The sequence below is a fragment of the Alexandromys fortis genome, unplaced genomic scaffold (genome assembly GCF_014885135.2).
Source record: "Alexandromys fortis isolate MF-2015 unplaced genomic scaffold, M_Fortis_MF-2015_v1.1 scaffold_69, whole genome shotgun sequence".
Taxonomy (NCBI): domain Eukaryota; kingdom Metazoa; phylum Chordata; class Mammalia; order Rodentia; family Cricetidae; genus Alexandromys; species Alexandromys fortis.
Window position 1 is genome coordinate 7,465,371 of NW_026067951.1, and position 19,775 is coordinate 7,485,145.

General features: G+C 43.0%; 1 protein-coding gene across 5 annotated transcripts in view; it reads left to right on the top strand.

Annotated features, from left to right (window-relative positions):
- The window catches only part of Sfmbt2 (Scm like with four mbt domains 2), a 179,815-nt gene that overhangs the window by 111,057 nt on the left and 48,983 nt on the right, over positions 1-19,775 (top strand). For all 5 annotated transcript variants that reach the window (XM_050150485.1, XM_050150484.1, XM_050150482.1 and 2 more), the window contains 2 exons: positions 5,142-5,224; positions 12,104-12,230. In XM_050150485.1, the coding sequence (XP_050006442.1) occupies positions 5,142-5,224; positions 12,104-12,230 (210 nt within the window). The remainder of the gene's footprint in view (positions 1-5,141; positions 5,225-12,103; positions 12,231-19,775) is intronic.

Sequence of the window (19,775 nt, forward strand, 5' to 3'; positions counted from 1 at the left end):
CCAAAGAGCAGTCAGGGTTCCCTGCCCTGTGGGAAGTCCAAGGACCTCCCACCTTCTTCCAGGTCTAGTAAGGTGAGCATCCAAACAACCTAGGCTCCCATGAAGCCATAGAGAAGCTAAATAAGAAGGTGAACCCAAAGAAAAACATATAGACATCCTCCTGGATATTAACCTTCATCAGGCGATGAAAGGAGACAGAGACAGAGACCCACATTGGAGCACTGGACTGAAATCCCAAGGTCCAAATCAGGAGCAGAAGGAGAGAGAGCACAAGCAAGGAACTCAGGACCCCGAGGGGTGCACCCACACACTGAGACAATGGGGATGTTCTATCGGGAACTCACCAAGGCCAGCTGGCCTGGGTCTGAAAGAGCATGGGATAAAACCGGACTCGCTGAACATAGCGGACAATGAGGACTACTGAGAAGTCAAGAACAATGGCACTGGGTTTTAATCCTACTGCACGTACTGACTCATTCTTTAAGATTTTTAAAGTGTTCATTTTTTTCCCTGTCAACACTTGATATTTATATGATATTGGAGTCTATTTTTGGAGAAATCTGTGTCTCCCAACGTAGTTCAAAATAGCGTGTTGGTTTTGCATTTATGCGGAAAAGTATGTTAATTGGCCCACAGTGCCCTCTTACTAAATGCTTCCCAGCCTAGTCTTTTTCTACAAGAAGCAGCACTCTGACTAGTTCTCATGCCAAACCGACCCTGATTCCCCTCCTCTTGCCTCCCTCTTCCCCTTGCTTTTCTGCAGATTCCATCAATAGAAAGCAGAGCTCTGATGGGAAGGGACAGTGGCCGCTGTGTTAAATGACCGTGGACGGAGTCCTGGGAGGTGTAGGTGACTAGTTCAGTACTTTTCACCGCTCCCATTCGTTGTTTTCAGTTGAGTTTGTGTATGATGTATGAGCACAGTCCTCTCATACTCTACCGTAGAATTGCTTTGTATGTGTTTTCTTTTCTGTTACAACTGTACCATTAGAATTCGGTTCTCACCAGCTTATTCCATGCCAGCCTTACCGTTCTGTTTACTGATGTTCGAATTCACACCTGGGTTTTTGGGCTCACAGATCCTTTTCCATTCAGGACCTACACTACACTCCCCTTTCCCCAAAGAGCTGGGTCTTCTTCCTCAGTTCTAGGATGACAATATCTTGTACACCACCACACTTGACTTCCCTTCCCTCGCTCCCCTCCCCCTCCCTCCCTCCCTCCCTCCCTACCCCCCCTCTCCCCCTTCCTTTCATTTTTAAAAACGTAGGTTCTAGAGATGGAACTCGGGTCTTCATGCTTATAAAGCAAGCCCTTTACTGGCCAAGTCATCTTTCCAGCACAGCTGACTTTTCAGATTGGTACCATCTCTGTCATTGCCAGTGAAATCTGGGCCACATAAAGGGAAGCTTTTGTCAGTTTGCTTTACTTCTCTAACTCCAGTGTTAAGGACAGCACCTCACACCCAGCATGCATAGGGTCAGGTTACTCTTATTTTGTGGGCAAAGGAAGAAATGTCTAGGATGGAGGCTGAGCATATCCTAGAAGACTGGCAGTCTAACAAGCTGGCACCCGCCATAGTGCTGTGCATCCTACTCTCCGCAGAAGAGCACTAAAGGTCTTGTTTCCCACTGGCTTCAGAATGTGGGCATCTTTTAGTCTTCTTCTTGTCCAGCTTGTGGAGGACAAGCATGATATCCTTTTGCTAGTTTCTTATTTTTGATTATGATGGTATGTTTCAGGCTCCAAGAAAGAGGGGCTTTTATTCTTGTGTGTTTGCTTCCTAAGACTAAAATCATACTTAAACTTTTCTGATAACCCATTCTGCACACAGGCAAGGGCACAAGGCCACTGCCTTGAGCAGTCCTGACTCTCCTCTTTGCACCAGAGTGAGGCCTCACTCAGAGACTCTGTACTTGGATAAATTCTGAATTGGTGAAGCTGAGGGCAGGAGTCACTCAATGGCGTGTGTCACAAGTTGTACAGGACCTTTGTTGATTGACACATGATCTGACTATGTATGATGCTTGAACAAAGATGCTAGGCTACCAAATTGTTTGCTCCAGAAGCCCTTTCCCAGTCATGAGTGAAAGCTTGGAAAGGAAAAAGAGGTTATAGACATTTGCCACGAGTTCAAAACAGTTATTTCTCTTAATTTTTCTGTTCTTTGTATAACTCTAGTGAGTCCATGTTGGCGGTTAGTCTTTTGAGCTAAGGCCATAGCAAATATTTTCTCATGATTTTTCCCCCCTCTAACCATGCATAACCATGTCTTGGGTAAATCTCATGTTATTTTCTGTTAATGGAAAATTATTTCTGCCTTCCCCAAGTTTCATAACTTGCCGCACATTTTTAATATGTAACCCATTTTTTTTGTTGGAGGGGTCATTTTTATGGGATAAGTTCCTAGAAATGAAATGGTGTCAAAGGGCATAGCTCTTTATACTGTATGTTTTCAAAGGCATTGCCCATTTTCACAGCCACACTTAATGGCTGCTAGCAGAGCTGCTTGATGTCTGTTCATTTGTATCACAAGAAAATGGGTCATCAGCCTTTTCTCCCTTGCACCCGCGCTGTTTGGAACGTCTTCAAATGGTAAGGAAGGCTTAACGTCCTTTAATGACTATCATTCACACAGTCTCCGTAGGTGACTTTGTTTGAATTGTAATCGTTTAAGGCGTTTTAGTTCCTCTTTATTTTTTCCCCTCCTCTTTGCTGTTTTTTTTCCTCCTCCCTCCTGGTTTAAACCGTGTTTTCTTGGCTGTGCTTAAGCCTCAGTACTTCTTGTTCTGTCTTTGTTGATGAATGAGAGTAATTGACCCCTGTTGTCTCTATTATACAATCCATGGCAATTTGTTTTTTTATGTAGTACTTATTTTCTGAGCTGTCTCAAAACTGCCTAACAAAAAGAGCTCATTATCAGCCCAAAGGAAAAGAATTTTTAAATGACGGCATGAATAACAGTTCCTAAGAGAAAGGGGGAGGAGAAGTCTAAGCCATTCCAATTTTCAAGTAAATGAGTGAGTTTTAGGGTCAAGATAATTAATTGCTGCTTAGACGAAGCCCAGCAAGACTTGATTGTATCTAGAAATTATTAGATTAGAAATGGCTTCCCCACGGACACTGTTGCATTCTGGATGTATAGAAGGACTGACTGCAGGTCCAAGATGGCACTGTGTGACACTTTGCAGCCCATCAGAAAGTGGTTGTAGAAAACCCAGCTAAACATCTGTATGTAACAACAGGGGGTGACGTCTACGTCAGAAGATTTGATCTGAGCAGATATGAACCACAAAGAACACCCAAACACAGTTCATACAATTGCATGGATATCAGAAAATACTTTGTACCACTGGCTCAGTCGGTAAAGTGGTTGCCTCTCACACAGGAGGACCAAAGTTTTCGGTCTCTAGGACCCACGTAGAGGAACCAGGTATGGTGTGACTTGTGTCCAAACCCAGCACTGCGGAGGCAGAATCAGGCAAATCCACGAGGGCTCTTTGGCCATCCAGCAAAGGCTGCTTGGTGAGTTCCAGGCCACTGGGCACTCCCCTCTTAAACAAAACCAAACCTAGATTGCACTAAGAAACAATAGCAAACGCTGTTCTCTGCCCTTTAGACACATACATATTCCTTCATGAGTATCCACCATCTCAAACAGGCATGAAAACATTTTGCCATTCATTCATTTTGGATTTTCCAGGTACTTGCACCATAATCTCCCAAAGTTTTCATTTTCAGCGTTGTGCGTATGTACAATCCTGTGGTGATAACTGGAAGCCAGAGAGAGCCTGGGGTCCTCTGGAGCTGGAGGTACTGAGAGGCTCGGAGTAGGTGCTGGGCACCTCCTTCGGTTCTCCGGAAGAGCAGCAAGTGCTCTCAAGCCTCTCTCGTCAACTTTTTTATTCAGTAAAGAGAATTAGCCAAGGACATAGCAGAATCACCGAGAAGAGATTCTATAAGGAAGCAAATGCGGACAATAGCTGTATCAGCTTCTTATTCTGAGCTGGCAGGCATTGTTTTTAGTATGTGAAGCCCTGGCGGGGAGGAGAAACAGCAGAGGAGAGTGAGTTTTCATGTATAAATGCAGAATGGAGAGCAATTAGAGAAGTAGAGTTTGGGGTGGCAAAGCGCCCCTAAGAAAGGAAGGAAGCCGGAGTGTAAATGGCCTTGGTACTACCCTGCTGACTCAGAACAGAGAGCTGGCAGACCTGGTCCTCTCTGGTGGGAGGCTTTGGGATAGAGGATTCTGGAAGGGGCTTGAGACACAAGTGTGCTGCCTTTGATTGAAATGCTCAGAACTTCCCCCATGTGGCTTCTTTCTCCTGTCCTCCTTCCCCTCCTCGAGAGAGAGAGAGAGAGAGAAAGAGAGAGAGAGAGAGAGAGAGAGAGAGAGAGAGAGAGAGAGAGAGAGAGAGAGAGAGAGGAGAGAGAGGTGGGGCACTTGTGTCTAAAACATGGTTCAGAAGTCTCTTAAGCCCTTATTTTATGGGAACTTGAACAGACAAAGAGAGGGCACTAGGTGGCGTTACCAGTGATACTACCACCATTGGAGTCGGGCTGTGTGTTTGCTTGTTCATTCCTCCTAAGAAAAGTAAAACAAACACAGACAGGCATCCTTTCAGGTCCACACATCAAGGTGACTGCACCGTGTGTGTATGAGGAGGGGCGATTCTACCCAGCTAGGCCTTTCTCATTTAGGATCCAGATGCTCTCATCTCCCCCAATATCTTATAATGTTTCCAAGATGAATATACACATTATGTGTGTGTGTGTGTGTGTGTGTGTGTGTGTGTCTGTCTGTCTGTCACATTCTCTCTCAGCTGTTCTGAGTAGCAAATCTCCTCATTATCAGGAGTCTCTCTAAGGCAGACGGTTGGTACCACCTTCCTTTCCCGGGTTTCAGGTCCCAGGTAAGCCTATGCTAGACAGCACACCTACCCCCCTTCCCTGCATTGAGCACTTTCCACTTAAACGTTCCACTTCTTCATCAAGGAAGCTCAGAGCCGTGAAACTTGTGAAGACTTCCCTCTTTGGTTCGAAGCTTAAGTTTCTTATTATTTTCTCAAGATACTGATCCAGGCTGATTGCTGTTCTGGTTTCCAGCTCAGCTAAGACTGCATGTGTTTCTTCCTTCACAGGTTACTCGAGCCAGGACTTTGACTGGGCAGACTATCACAAGCAGCATGGGGCAGAAGAAGCACCGCCCTTCTGCTTCAGAAATGTAAGACACTTTCCGTTTCTTCCCATTTGAAGTTGTAGACACTATGTGCCCTGTGCATTTGGAGAGTTTTGGGTTTTTTTTTCCTCCTATTTGGTAATCAAGCATGGAGTACCACCTTTGTGCAGCAGGATCCCAGAACCATCATGGGTTTGACAGGTTGCATTTCATGCTGTGTGAATGATACCAGGCAGCTCTGATAAACTGGTTAACAAATGCCAGTAGCACCAACATCCTGGAGTTTAGTTCCTGCTTTTGGAAGAGGCAAGGATCAGATATGCTTTGCTCCTAAAGTTTATTAAAGTGTGTGATCCTAGGCTGGGAATGTGGTTTTGTGGTAGAATACTTGCTTAGGGTGAATGGATCAATTCCCAGCACTGAATAAGCTGTGTGTGGTAGTGAATGCATGCCTGTAATCACAGCACTTTGTAGGTAAAGACAGGAAGATTAGAGGTTCAAGACCATTCTCTGCTATATAGTGAGTTTGCAGCTAGTCCAGAATGCAAGAAATCTTGTTTTCGGTGCATAGATAGATAGATAGATAGATAGATAGATAGATAGATAGATAGGGAAGTGCTTTTGTTCCTAGTAAGATGCTGGCTGAGCGGCTTCGTGATGGGCTCACTTTAAACATTACATTGTTGTTATTGTAGCAGTATTTTAGTGACACAAACTAGAAGTAGATAAATGAACTTGCTCAGTAGCAAGAAGTGGTAAAGCCTGGCGAAGCGGCGGCAAAATTGTGCTTTTAAGTTTCATCAGCTGTGGAGACTGTAGCGAGGGATGTGAACTATTCTCTCTGTGTTAAAAATAAAGCGTGTGTCCCCAAATGTGTTCAGTGTACCAGTACTTAGGGAAGTAAATTGCGTGCGCTGAGAAGAAATGACGCACCCCTTTTGATTGAGACCTGCAGCTCCCATCCTGCATAGCGCATAGCATTTGCTTCTGACCCTGTGTTCCCAGAGCTACTGACTGCTCCCCCCGCCCCCCAAGGATGTTTGTGTCTCAAAGATATCAGAGTTCATAGGGCAAGAAAGGAAAGCATGGCTTCAGAGAAGCTTGTCTGAGCATAAGTCACACTGAGGTGATGAAACATGCAGTAGGTTGATTACTGGGTTCATATGTACCCCTAAATACAGGGAGCATCAGCACGGAGTTGGAATTAAGGACTCTTTTGGCTAGAGGATGTTTCGGTTACTGACATTAGCAATAGGAGCAGTTTCTCTGCAACAGCTAACACTATGGGGGTGTGTTTTAAACTCTGTGATGGGGACAGGTACTACTGTGTTCCTGAACCCCTTGAGGCTTATTAAGGCCAGCGCCACATGACTTTGTACTATGTTGATGTCACTGTCTCAGAATTTACTGTCCTGTCTTTCATGAAGGACTAGGGGAATAACCTGTGATGCCCCAAAACCTGTTCAAGGTTGTGCATTCTACCCCACAAGAGAACTATTCTTCCCCTGATTCTAGCTTTGGAGACAAAATTTTCACATCACTCCTTGGCTCCATTTTTAGAGTGTATTCTTCCCGTGGCAGCATAGGTCCATAAGAGAGCGAGAGACTGGGCGTGGAGGGAGCCCAGAGGTTAATGTTAGGTGTCTTTCTCATTCACTCCCCACCCTAACTACTTATATGTCTGTCTGTCTGTATGTCTGTTTGTCTATCTATTTATCTATTTCCAGCAGTATCTCTCTCTCTGATTTCTGCTAGAATGACTGGCCAGCAAGCCCCAGAAATCTGTCTCCCCCTCTCCAGGGCTGGCATTACTCATGCCGCTGCTCACGGCTTTTTCCGTGGGTGTTGAGGATCTGAACTCGGGTCCTTACGCTTTTCTGGCCATCACTTTTCCCTTCCGAGCCATCTCACTGGCCCTCTGACATTTTCCTTTTATCCAGGAGTGTCTACATGGCATTTCGCTCTGGAGCAATTACCCACATACCAGGTTGTCTTTGGAGCTTCCAGGATTCAGTCACCGAGATTAAATCTGGCTTAATGAATTTGCTGGTGTATTCATTAGAACTGCTTTTGTTTCTGGCTCCCCATTTATTTAATAGACAGGAGAGCTGTCTGCCTGCTGGCATATGCATTGCATACTGGGACTCGGCTGAATTTGTTAGCTTGCTACAAGTGCTCTTTAAACGGAATGCTTATTATGAATTCATTTTTTAATCACGCATCTCATGTGCACGAGAGGAGAGCAGTGTGGAACTGGCTGCGTGGAAGACATTTCCCTGGGGATGTTTTAACAATCAGAGTTGGTTATAGGATGGATTGACATAGCCAAATGCTTAGTAAAGGAAACGCAGAGGTAACAGTTTTGTTATTGATCTTTTATAAATTACCCTCCAGCAACGGGAGGAAATGAAAGGAGGTTATGTGGTGGGAGCTTTTCCTTATTAAGTGAGATAAAATGCTTTTTAACTTCAAGGTTCTCCACACAGCCATCCAGCTGTGCCATCAGAAAGAGGATTCATATGTAATTGTGTGAATGAGGGAGGGTGACTTGTGTGCAGCGGGGACCATTAAAGAAAAGAAAGAGTCCAGTGTAAACAGCCCGGCTTCTTGTTTCCAGAGAAACGTGCGGGGAAGGAGCAAATTGGCTGTTTTTAAGCATGCAGGACATAATTTTTGTTCTGATTACATAAGGATACAATTGCCTTTTCAACTGCTTTTATAAAAAGACACTTAAATCTAAATGACTCTGATTTCTATCCCCATAAGAGTCACATAACGGTACGGTCTTTTATTGGTTTGAGGAATCTGTGGAGATGAGTTTATATGTTTCAGAGTGGCTATGTTTTTATAGTACTCTAGCATATTTGATTGCAGTTTATAGTAGCTACTGTTTGGGGAAAGTCACATTTATTTGAGAGTAATATTTGGAGTGAGGTTTGCTGATAGCACCGAGAAAACTCGGACTGAATTGATCTTCCTAGACATAGCTACTTAACTCCAGACTGGGTATCAGAAACACTCACACAAGAGTTGTGGAGCATGAATAGAAACACCCAGGCATGTTTGGGGGGTGGGGCAAGCAGCTGGAAGAAGGACCATGGACAATGTTCATGTCTATAGTCACAGTATGAAGACGGCCTAAGCCATATGAGACAACTGGCAATGCGGTGTGGGGCTCTCTGCCCTGATAAGTCAGTATCTAGAGTCCAGACTGACACAAATACTAGAAGTTTCCGACAGTGGAGAAGCAGGTAGACAAAGTCCAGAATCCTGTCCCATAAATGCCATCTGCATTGTTGGTAGACGCTTGAATCATCTATGTCCCAGGAAGTCTGCAGTTAACCTCGGTGAGGAGAGAAGACAGAGTGAGCCTTTAAGTTGCTTCTAAAGAGACAGAGGGTGTAGTTCAAAGTCAGCCAAGAAGATGGGTTGCTAAGACTGAAAACAGAAACAAAGGCAAAAGCCCCATGCATAGCCTTGTGGGAATATAGCACAATTCAGAGTTTCTGTGTCGTCGCTTTTAGTTCATGCATGTTTCAGCTAAAGCATAAAAAAGCCAGGAAGACTGTATTCCATCAGAGAAAGGAGAAAAGGAAGAAGAAAAGCAAAGAAAAACCCAGCATGATTCAGATGCTGGAATTGGCAGACAAACATTGCATGACCCTTACTGTACTGAAACCCAGTAATGGAAGGTATGGTTCTCACTGTGTGATGCCCACACCAGCAGCTATAGCGCCCCTTAGGGTCTTATTGGCAATACTGATTCTTTAGTTCTCTGCCTGTTTCCCATACACCCTGGAATTTGATCACATCGGGTGTAAAGGAAAGCATCCTTGTTGTGGACTTAAACATGGGACATAAAAGCTGCCGAGGCTAGAAGCTCTAGCGTTGAGAATGGTGTATGCATGAAATGAATTCGTCAGTGTAATAGCAGAATGAAAATGAGAGCTACTGGCCTCAAATGTGGAGATTCGAGGAGGTACAGAGGAGGTACAGGAAAGAAAAAATGGCAAGGAGGAATAAAGAAGACAAGTGAATCTTAAGGAGCAATCTCCTGTGAGATTGGAGACCTAGAAGAAGTGACTGAAGGAAGGTGAAGACAGACAGCCACCTCCCATAGAGGATGCAGATGATGAAGAAACAGGAAGCACAGTGTACAGGGCTTGTGAGGAGACTACTCTAGTGTGATGGGTGATGGCTAGTTCTCATTGTCAACATGTCTTCCATCTAGAGTCGCCTGGGAAGAGGGTCTCAGTGATGGGTTTTCTGCATAGGGTTGGCCAATGGGAGGAGGGTGCCTTGGTTGCCTTAACTGATGTGGGGAGACCCAGCTTCCTGTGAACAGTGTCATTCCCGTGGTGTGGGTCCTGGACTGAGTGGAGAAAGTAAGCAGGGGAAAATACACGCACACACACACACACACACACACACACACACACACACACACACACACATTCAGTCCCTCTGCTTTAACTGTGGACACAATGTAATCAACTCTTTGAAGTTGCTACTGCCTTGTCTTCCCAGATATAATGGACCATGTGCTGGAATTGAGTTAAAACAAATCCTTTCTTTCCTGAGTCGCCTTTTTCTCGGAATATTTTTTATCACAGCAACATCAGCCAAACAAAGACCCACTAGGTCTCTATTGAAAATGAATTTGAAGGTATCTATTAGAGCAGCTGAAGTTTAGAACACCAGTCATGCTGACGCTCCTGGGGAGTTATAGCCACTATTCACACGCGTGGGAATGCAGAAATGGGGAGACTGCTTTGCAAGCCAAATACCGGAAAAGGCTTAATACCCGTTTCCTGTATCACCCTACAACTCTGTTTCTAGAGAAGTGAAAATTTCTTACGAAGGTTTAAGCTTGTTTCCCATTCCCCCATTCATGTGATCTCATCTGAACCCCTCAAAATATGATGGTGTTTGGAGTGACAATAGCTAAAGAAACAATTACGAAAAGATGAAGTCTTAATCCCATGTCACCTGTGTACTTATTGAAAGACTAGAGGGATGACCATGGCCTGACACAGGCTTCACACAGCCGTCTGTAAGTTACAGAAAGTGACCTCAGCAGGAACCAGCCCGATGACAGCTTGATATTGCAATCTCAGCTTCTAGGACTTGGAGAAAACTAATTTTGGTTGTTCTGGCCACTTAGTCTGTTGCATTTTGTTAAGGTAACCTGAACGGTTTCATGTACTTCTGAACACACAAAAAATGTGTACCTGCAGCTACATTTGTAATAACTAAGTTGTGGAAGTAGTTCAGTGTCCCGTAACCAGCAAATGTATTGATAAATTTGATAAATTGTGGTGTGCATTGACTACTCATAGAACAAACTACATATAATTCCTGTGGGAATGATCCTCAAATGCATTCTGTTGTGTCCTGGTTTCATTTCTGTCACTACAATAAAAGATCATGACTAAAAGCTGCTTAGGAGAAAGATTCTAGCTTACAGTCCATGGAAGTAGGGAAGTCAAGGCAGGGACTCGAGGCTGGCCACTTTACATGTACAATTTAGAACAAAGAAAAACATTCCCTTCCCATGTTCTTTATTGGTTGTCCTCTTCTACAGTTTATGATCGAGCCCACGAAATGTTGCCACTCACATTCGGGATACGTCTTCCCTCTGAGCCAGTAATCAGGACAGTTCCCACACCCATGCTCTCCCTCAACCTGATCTGAATAGTTTCTCACTGAGGACTCTCTTTCCAGTTCATTGTAGACGGTGGCAAGTTGACTTTTAAAGCTGCCCATCAGCTAAGTGAAGGAAGACAGGCTCACAAGGTCTCATAGAATGTGATTCTCTCTAGTGATAATATAAAATAAATATGTGGAATTACAGAAACAAAAGCCAGATTGCTGGCCACCAGGAGCTGAGTGCTACGGACTTGCACAGGGCTCGTGCAAGGATGTTTGGAGGAGGTAGTGAAGGGGCTGTTCTGTGTCATGACTGTAGTTGTGGATGATATGGTTGTGTGCACTAGTCCAACAGCTTTATCTTTGTAGACCAACCAGGGCAACATAAACAGTGGATTTTGCTATGTGTATTTGCTATGTGCATGCTTTGTGTGTGAGTGTGAGTGTGTGTGTGTATGAGATTCTAGTACTTGTGTATGAGTGTATGTACAGGCCTGAGGACAACCTTGGATGTCATTTCTCAGCCGTGGTCCATCTGAAGCTCTCCAAGGGGAGCAGGCTGACTGGCTAGGAAGCTTCAGGGATCTATTTATCTCCTCAATGCTGGGATTACAAGTAAGAGCCACCACACCCTGAATTTTTTTTTTTTTTACCATTCATTCTGGGGATTGAATTTGGGTCCTCTTGCTTACATGGCAAGTACTTTACTGACTGAGCTACCTTTCTGTATTTCCCAGTGCCTAGCATATATAAATTTTTAAGTTAATTAGAAAAGTAAAGGCAAATAAGTAGTAAGAAAATAAAGACAATTTCAAATAAATGAAATCTAAGGAATTTGTCACCACCAGACCCATGCTATAAGTGAAAGGGCATCCTTTAAATGTCCTTTAAAAGAAAATGATACCAGATGGATACTCCATCTGCCTTATTTAACACCCTAGGTATGATTTTAGCAAGGAATATAGAAGAGTAGAGAACTGATGTGTTTTAGAAAGCCCATAGAATTGAGGTTCTATTAGAGACAGAATGTGTCCGTACTGTCAAACATTAGCAAAACGTCACAGGTGCCCACTGTGTGTTAAGCACAGTTCTGATTCCTGATCTTTGCAGTAAAGAATGTATGGCCCTTTGCTCATGAGCAGTGGGGAAAACAAGCCTGTCTGTACCAGCAATAAGATGCAATTGTGTCTACTGTCTTCGCTGGCCAGTTCTGTAGTCACCCGTTCTCTGCCTCTGCAAGCTGTTGGCTTAGGCCTACTTCTCTTGTTCTTTCAGGCGGCATTCAATCGGGGCTTCACAAAGAACATGAAGCTTGAAGCTGTGAACCCCAGGAATCCAGGAGAGCTGTGTGTGGCCTCTGTGGTCAGTGTGAAGGGGCGATTGTTATGGCTCCATCTAGAAGGTATGTATAGTCAACTGCTGTTCAGGAATACTTGGGGGGGGTCCTCTCCAGAGGATGGGGTACAGGAAGATTCAGCTCTCTCATAAATGCCCCTCTTGTTACTTTTCTGTTTAAACAGATCTTAAATTATTCAGTGCTCTTAAATAAGTGAAACTAATCAAATACAAATTCATTCCGAGACGCTCATCATAACTAATAATTTCATGAAATGAGATGCTGGAAGATAATTATGTTTGGAACACACTGGTCTTTTTACATCTATGATTATAAAAGCTAATGTTGCAATTAAATTAATATGAGTCACTGAAAATGGTATTTGAGGTCTTGGTCATTATGAGAATAAAATGATAGATTTGCATTTTAATGTGGGCAATACCCTTCATTTTGTTTTCTTCTGTAGATGTTTCATTTTTCCTTAAATGCTAACTGGAGGATGGCGTCTCTCTCCAAATACATTTAAGTTTTTTTTTTCCTTCAGTGATGTTGAGACAGTTTTTTACAGATAGTTTATTTTAGAATATGAAGAAAATTCACAGTGTAATGTATTTTGTGAATAGAACGTTTTAGATTTAAGTACAACATTGTGTCTTCCGTGTGTCGCATTTTGAATTAAGAGTAATTAAAGTAGATTTAATCTCTAAGGATTTCCAATATTTTCATAACATAATGACAGAACTCCGATGTTTGATGCATATACAAAACTGTAAGAATAGAGAAGATTATAAAAGACTTCAAGATTTCCTGGTGTATGGTTAGTTTACATCTTATGACATGTTCCTGTCACAATGTGTCCTAGTTACTTTTCTATTATTGTGATTAAAACACTGTGACCAAGGCAATTTATAAAAAGATGACATTTAATTGAGCTTGTGACATCAGAGGGTTGGAGTCCATGATTATGGTATAAAGCCTACAGCAGGGACCACTGAGAGGGTCACACCTTGACCTACAGTCATGAGGGAACAGCGGAAATGGCAAGAGTCTTTTGAGACCTCAAAGCCTACTCCCCGGAATACACTTTCAACAAGGCCACACCTCCTAATTCTTCTCAAACCATTCTAGAAGCTGGGGTCTGTGCTCTTTACATCGACATTCTAATTCAAATTACACTACTGGAAAAGAATGTGCGGAAGAAAGGGCTTGAATTGCTACTAATATCATGTGATCCTTATCACATTTGGAAGCAAACCTGAAAACAGCATGCCAGGTTTTCAGATTAGTTCATAGTCTCATAAACATTATAGTCAAGTAGACTGGAAGACGTGTAACGCGGTCATCTTAGATGTCATTGTGTCACTAAGTTCCAGATAATGATGTAAACATTGTGTAGTTTAGGCATCAAAATCCATCTGAATTAAGTGACATTCTGAGAACGGGGTTTGCCTTGTGGATTCCTAGTGAATGGCTTCTGCTTGGAAGCAATCAAAACAAAGTCACAGGCAAAACAGTGACACTTTACAGTCACAAAGGGGACACCTTTGGTTTGGCTGCTACTTGTAGACACAGGTCAGTTGCATTGGAGACACAAGATCACCCCCGTGGCCTCTCATCCCCGACTTGACTTCTGACCGTGTGTGTTGAGCTACACTAATGAGACTCTGCCTTAACTGCGAAACAGAAACAGTGACGTTGGAAGCCCATGTTTCCTCTTTATTATTTAACACGTTATGGTTGAGATTCTGTGGCAGTCATTATTTATTTAGCAGTTTCTCCTTTCAGTGTACTTTGCAGCTGTTAATTACCTAACACAAACAGCAGTAAGAATGTCCTGATTTTTATAGCTGGAGAAAGCAGCTAAGCCATTAATATCTGCCTGCGGTTCATTTCCACTGCTCTTGACATTTTCGGTTGCTTAATTCACTAGATGCTGCAACTTCCTGCTTCTTGAAGGAGAGTGATGAGCAACATTTAATGCATATTTAATATTTTTCAGCCATATTTTTTGTTGTTTTTCTGATCTTCTTGATATACAAATTTTGGGTTTTATTGGGAAAAAAAATTCCACCTCATGTCCAGTCTTATATTTTTTTTCAGTGCTTCATGTAATAATGAAAGCTAGAAAGCAAAAATTCAAAAAAGAATATCCATTTTCCAGATCTATTTTTTAAAGTGCTTCTAAACAATTGGTCGAATATTTTCTAATGACTGTTGAGTGTTATTTGGCATTATTGGTTAAAGGCATGCACCTATTTCTTTACTTAAAAGATATTGGCTGTGAAAGTGTGAGAACCAACATTTGGATGCTGAGTGCCTGTGTAAATAGTTGCTACGGAGTGTCCCTGTCATATCAGGGCTGGGAAAGAGGAGAGAGGTGGATCCCGGGGCACTCCAGTTAGCCAGTCTAGCTGTATTGCTGAGCTCCAGGTTCAGTGGAGAGACCCTGTCTCAACGTATGATGGATAGCGATTAAGTAAGCTACCGTACCCTGCCCTTTGGCCTCTATATGTGCATATACATGTGCGTGGGAGTGTGCTTATGTGTGTCTTATGTCTACACACATGTGTGGGATTGCGCTAAGGTGTGTGTGTACACACACTACCCACACCCCTGTCACACACATGCCCACAACATATATTAAATTCCAGACCATCTTCTTGGGTTTTGCTTGAATTTTATTTTAGTTTTGTTTTGTTTAGACGTTGAGCTTAGAGGTCGTTTTACCTTCTAAAGTAACAACTCAGTGGCACTGATTTCTCTTCATTTTATAATTTTATCTACACACAGCATCCCTGTCCTCAGTCCTGGGGATAAAATGGTAGCGCTTCATTATGGTCACTTTGCGGCTATTAAATTACTTTATAGGGTAATGATTATTCTGATTACAGGCCATTTATTTGACACTTTGGATTTATAAAAGTCTTTAAAACAATTTTATTAGTTATTTGAATGCATTAAATCAGTTTGAAGTCTTTTCGGTGCATGCTTGATTGACCACTTTTAGGTAATTAAAATGATCATTTCTAGTTAATATTTGACTCCTTCAGAAGCCGGATCATTCTTTAAGTATCTTTAGAAGGTCTTTTGTTAAAAAGAAATCAATGAATAAAGTGTATGAGATTAATGTAATATTTTCAGTTCACACTGGCAAAAGATTCTAATTCTCACAAGACTTGAAGGGAGACAAGACAGGGCTGAGCGTCTCACGATGAACCCTGCTCTGCTTGCTCTCATCTCGTTATTCCAGTGTAGGGAATCCTATCTGAAGCTAGGAACGCGCTCCATAGACAGCCCCCACTGTCTGTTGCCATGTTTCCAGCATTGCAGCTGTGAGCTGGACTGCGTACTCACCAATCGGCCATCTCACAAATGGGTGAACCTTACCCCAGGTCACTTTCTTGTGCAGCAGATGTGGCCTGGTATTGTCCATGGTTTCATGGCTCTTTTGTCCTTAAGTGGAGTCAGATCATTGTGTTGCCTTCTGCTGCCTCTCTCGTCTCACCCTCTTTCTCATCAACCTTTCTTTTGGATGCGTGATGATGTATAAGTTGCCAGTCCCTATCCAAAATGCTTGAGAGCAGAAATCTTTAGGAGTTTAAATATTTGCTTGTGTGTGGGATTCATATCAAAATGTGAAATCACATCACATCTCTGAGGGGGGGTGGGGAGAGGGAGAGAGAAAAGGGAGGATCTGAAAGTAACTTTATGTGCTATTTTTAATAGACTATACAAAATAACCAAACTGCCTCCTGGGTAACTTCTTCATGAAATGTCCTAACGGCACTCTGAAAGGTTTGCATTTTACATCGTTTTGTGTTGGGGCTCTGTGGATTAAGGGTTGTCTACCTGTATACCCATGTGTAGAACTTTATTGCACGTTTTGTGGGAGACCCAGTGGTACTCAGCTCACATTTTCAGTGACTAATACAAGAAACTTTTAAAGTGTCTGGGCAGACGGTGTTAAATTAATGAACATCACTGCACAACCTCACCAGTATCCATTTCCAGAACTTTCTTATCTTCAGATGGAAATTTGGTTACCCATTACGTAAACTCCCACGGATTTCACTACAGCCCTCGGCACTGCTGTTCTAACTGTCTCTATGAACTTCCTATAAGCCCCATCTGGGTAGTCCTACAGTATTTATCTGAAAATAGTTTGGTGCAGGATTTGCTTTTCTGCTTATATCCTATTCCATAAAGATTTGCTCTTTTGTCCTTTTTTGGCTGCATACATGTAGCAGTGTGCATGTATGTATGTCCACATGTTTTGGGTGCGGATTTGTGTGTATGGACATATGTATGTGTGTGTGCACAGTTGCACGTGGGGACTGGAGATTGATGCTGTTTTGCTCTCCACCATACATACTGAGGCAGGGTCTCTCACTTGAACCCAGAGTTGCTGATTCAGCTCGGATAGTTAGCCAGAGGAGCTCCCTTGCTTCCTCTGCCAATGTGTCAGGATTACAGGCAAATCTACAAGCCCAGCTACCATTTCTGTGAGTGGTGAGTCTGTATCTTTGTCTGTGTGGTCCTTGTCTGGTCCTTGTCTTGTGCTTGTATGGCAAGCACTTTGCTGGGGAATTCATCTCCTTAGCCCTATCTTGTCTCTTTGATCTTCACAAACCTGGCCACTTCATCGGCAAGATTATTAAAATGCGAGAGCTCAAGATTATTCAGAGTTAAAACTTGAGTTGTCAGAGTAACACTCCTTATTCCCAAATATCTAGATGTGATACTTCTTCGTTTTATCCCTGCCGCTTATTTTCTTTCATGGAATTATTTGTTAGTCAGTCTTTAACCCAAGCAGCTACAATCTGGACGTCGCTAGGTATTGTTGATGTGGGGAAGTCAGAATGAGCATTCTCTTCAGTCATCAGGCCTCTCTCTGGCAGCTTTGCTGGTGGCATTTGTCCTCCTGATCACAGAATGGATGCTCTACCTTTAGGTACCATCTCAGCATTGCTGGTAGGAGAAACATAGAGGTACTAGGGCATATCAAATCTGTCTGGGTTTGATTTTTCTTGGAAGCATCTCCCGTGACATAAACCGCAATTTTACTGGCTAAAACTAGAATATGTGACCATCATAGTTCCCCAGTAATTTTGTTTCTGGTTTCTGCTGGAAGAGATGATAAGTAATTTTTGGATCACAGTCTGGAGTGGCACATTTATTAGATTCGCAAGTCACTGTGCCACATTTACAACTTGTCATTAATTGGAAATGCTGCAAGATCTGCAGGAGAAGGTGCTGAGGACAGAGATGGCCAGGGGATCCATGAAAAGTATTCTGTTAAATGATACCCATGTATAAGTGAGAGAGAAGGGATCAGGTACAGATACAGATGGAATCGTGGGGGAAAATAACCTATATTTGCATTTCTTCTAGCCAATAGCTCTGCCCTGCATTGTGTATTCTAAAGTCCAGGGCTTGGTGGCCTTGATCTTGATTTGAAGACTTGATGATGCTCTTGATTTTATCACTGTAATTTCTTGACTATAACACTACTTTACGGGGCTAAAGGAGCAGAACCCTCGCTGATCTTTGGTCATTCCCTTTTCTGTGTTTGATCCCAGGTACCTAGTCCTTAGTGAAGTATTGAAGCAGATAGACTGAGGTTGGTCCTGAAGTCTTATCTAAACAGACCTAGAATCGCTGATGTTATAAAGAACAGGCCATTTAAATTAAAGGTCAAGAAAGTAAGTCTATGGATGCTCTTGCATCCTGTGGTGTGTAGGGTGTGCACCACTAACGATGTGTGCCCAAGAGAGTTCATTTAGCACAGCCCAGGGAAAGCTAAAAATTGACACCCTGTGTCTATATCATAGTCAACAAGAGTCCACATATCTGCAGCCCTGCCAAGATCTTATACTTCCAAGTCCCTGGGAACTGGGCCCGGAACCTGCATATTCAAGCCCCATTTCTAGGTGCTTCATATGAACACTAAGTCACCATCCACACTAGTTAGTCAGACTGGCCAGGTAGCTTTGGTTCTGAGAGACCTGTTTGAGCCACCTCCTATTTTAGTAGACAGTGCAGAAAACAGCATCTTATGCATTTCCATCATTTGTGGGAAAGCCGGTAGTTAATAAACATTTACAAACACTGCACAAATACAGTAAAGGCAAGTACAAATATGAAATAATTCTCTTTTAAGCCAGCCTGGGCAGCTCGCACAGCTCTGTAAGGAAGTATGGACTGTGTGTATTTTGGAGAAGGCACTGACATAGATCAGACCATGAGAGCAATCATAATAGCTTTTAGGTATTTGAAAAAGCTGGTCCTAAGGCATGATCTTTCGGGGAAGAGGTTGTAAGATTTGTGTTGCTCCGGAAGCTGATACTTGGACAGTCAGGTTTGTGGGGGCTCAGGCTGGCTCTAAGTGGAACCGAGGATATTTTGCTGTTAATGACAGACTGGGGACACCTCTCTTGAAAACTTTGCAGAGGAATCATGTGTGTTGAGGGAGGGGACACTTCAGATTCTGTCATTGGGATGAGAGTGACTCTTGATGAACCTGCACCTGTTGCCACCAGCCTGCAGAGCCTGGCCTGACCTTTCTGCTTGTGTGGTAACCATAGTAATTCCACTAATAAGATTGGGGCCTTCACAAGAGAAGGAGCTTGATGTGCCACCCCTAATAAAATGAAAATAGGAAATGATCCCTTCTCAAGTGCCAGGTGTAAGTCTCACATCTTTGCACACAGACTCGCTGCTGCTGCTTCTCTTCTCTACCTCAGATTACATGTCTTGAAAAAGGGATAGAGAAGTCCGTGTTTTTTAGCATTGTTCAGAATTGTGGGAAAAGCGCCTTGTTTTCAGGATTATTATGGACTAAACTCATGGAAAATAGCTGGCCTGTGGGAAAAACTATGAATGTCTTCCCTGTGGAGTGTGTTTCTCTCTATGTGTACAGACATATGTATGAGCATGTACACATATGCATGTATGCATATTCACAGATCCACAATCACACATATGTATGCATGTACACATGTATACACACAAACAGGTATACATGCATGTGTACATATAGTCACACACACACACACCCCACTCCCTCAGTTCCATTTGTACTTTTTTCTTTCAGACTTTGTACGTCCTCTGACCTTAATCTTTTCTTCCTTGCTGACCACAGTTCTGTTCTCTCTTCCTTAGGAGTTTGACCCCAAGGCTGACAAAGAGATGCTCCAAAGGCTCCTTTGTTGCTTGGCATTGCAAAGGGACAAGCACAGCAGGTCACAGCTAGGGCTCCATCCATCACCTGGTTCTGGTTGCTTTTCCCTCGTCTTATGTTTTCCGTCTTAAGCTTGCCGTGCCCTTTAACTTTGACTAAGAACTTTAGCCAAAGTGAAGTTGTTCCCTTAAACACCGCTTACCTTTTCCCCAATCCCAGCGTTTAAGGAAGATGAAGAGGTTGTACCGATTCTATTACTGAAGTAAATGAAAATCATTACTTGTATCATGGTTGGCTCTGAGGCTTTTTCCCCCGGCATCCCTCTTGCCTGTGGTACCCTGTAGCATCTCCACTCTCTAATTCACTGGTGCTTTCTCTCTCTTGTGGCTTGCTGGAAGTGACATAGCAAAATACCTGTGCTCCTCACTAAA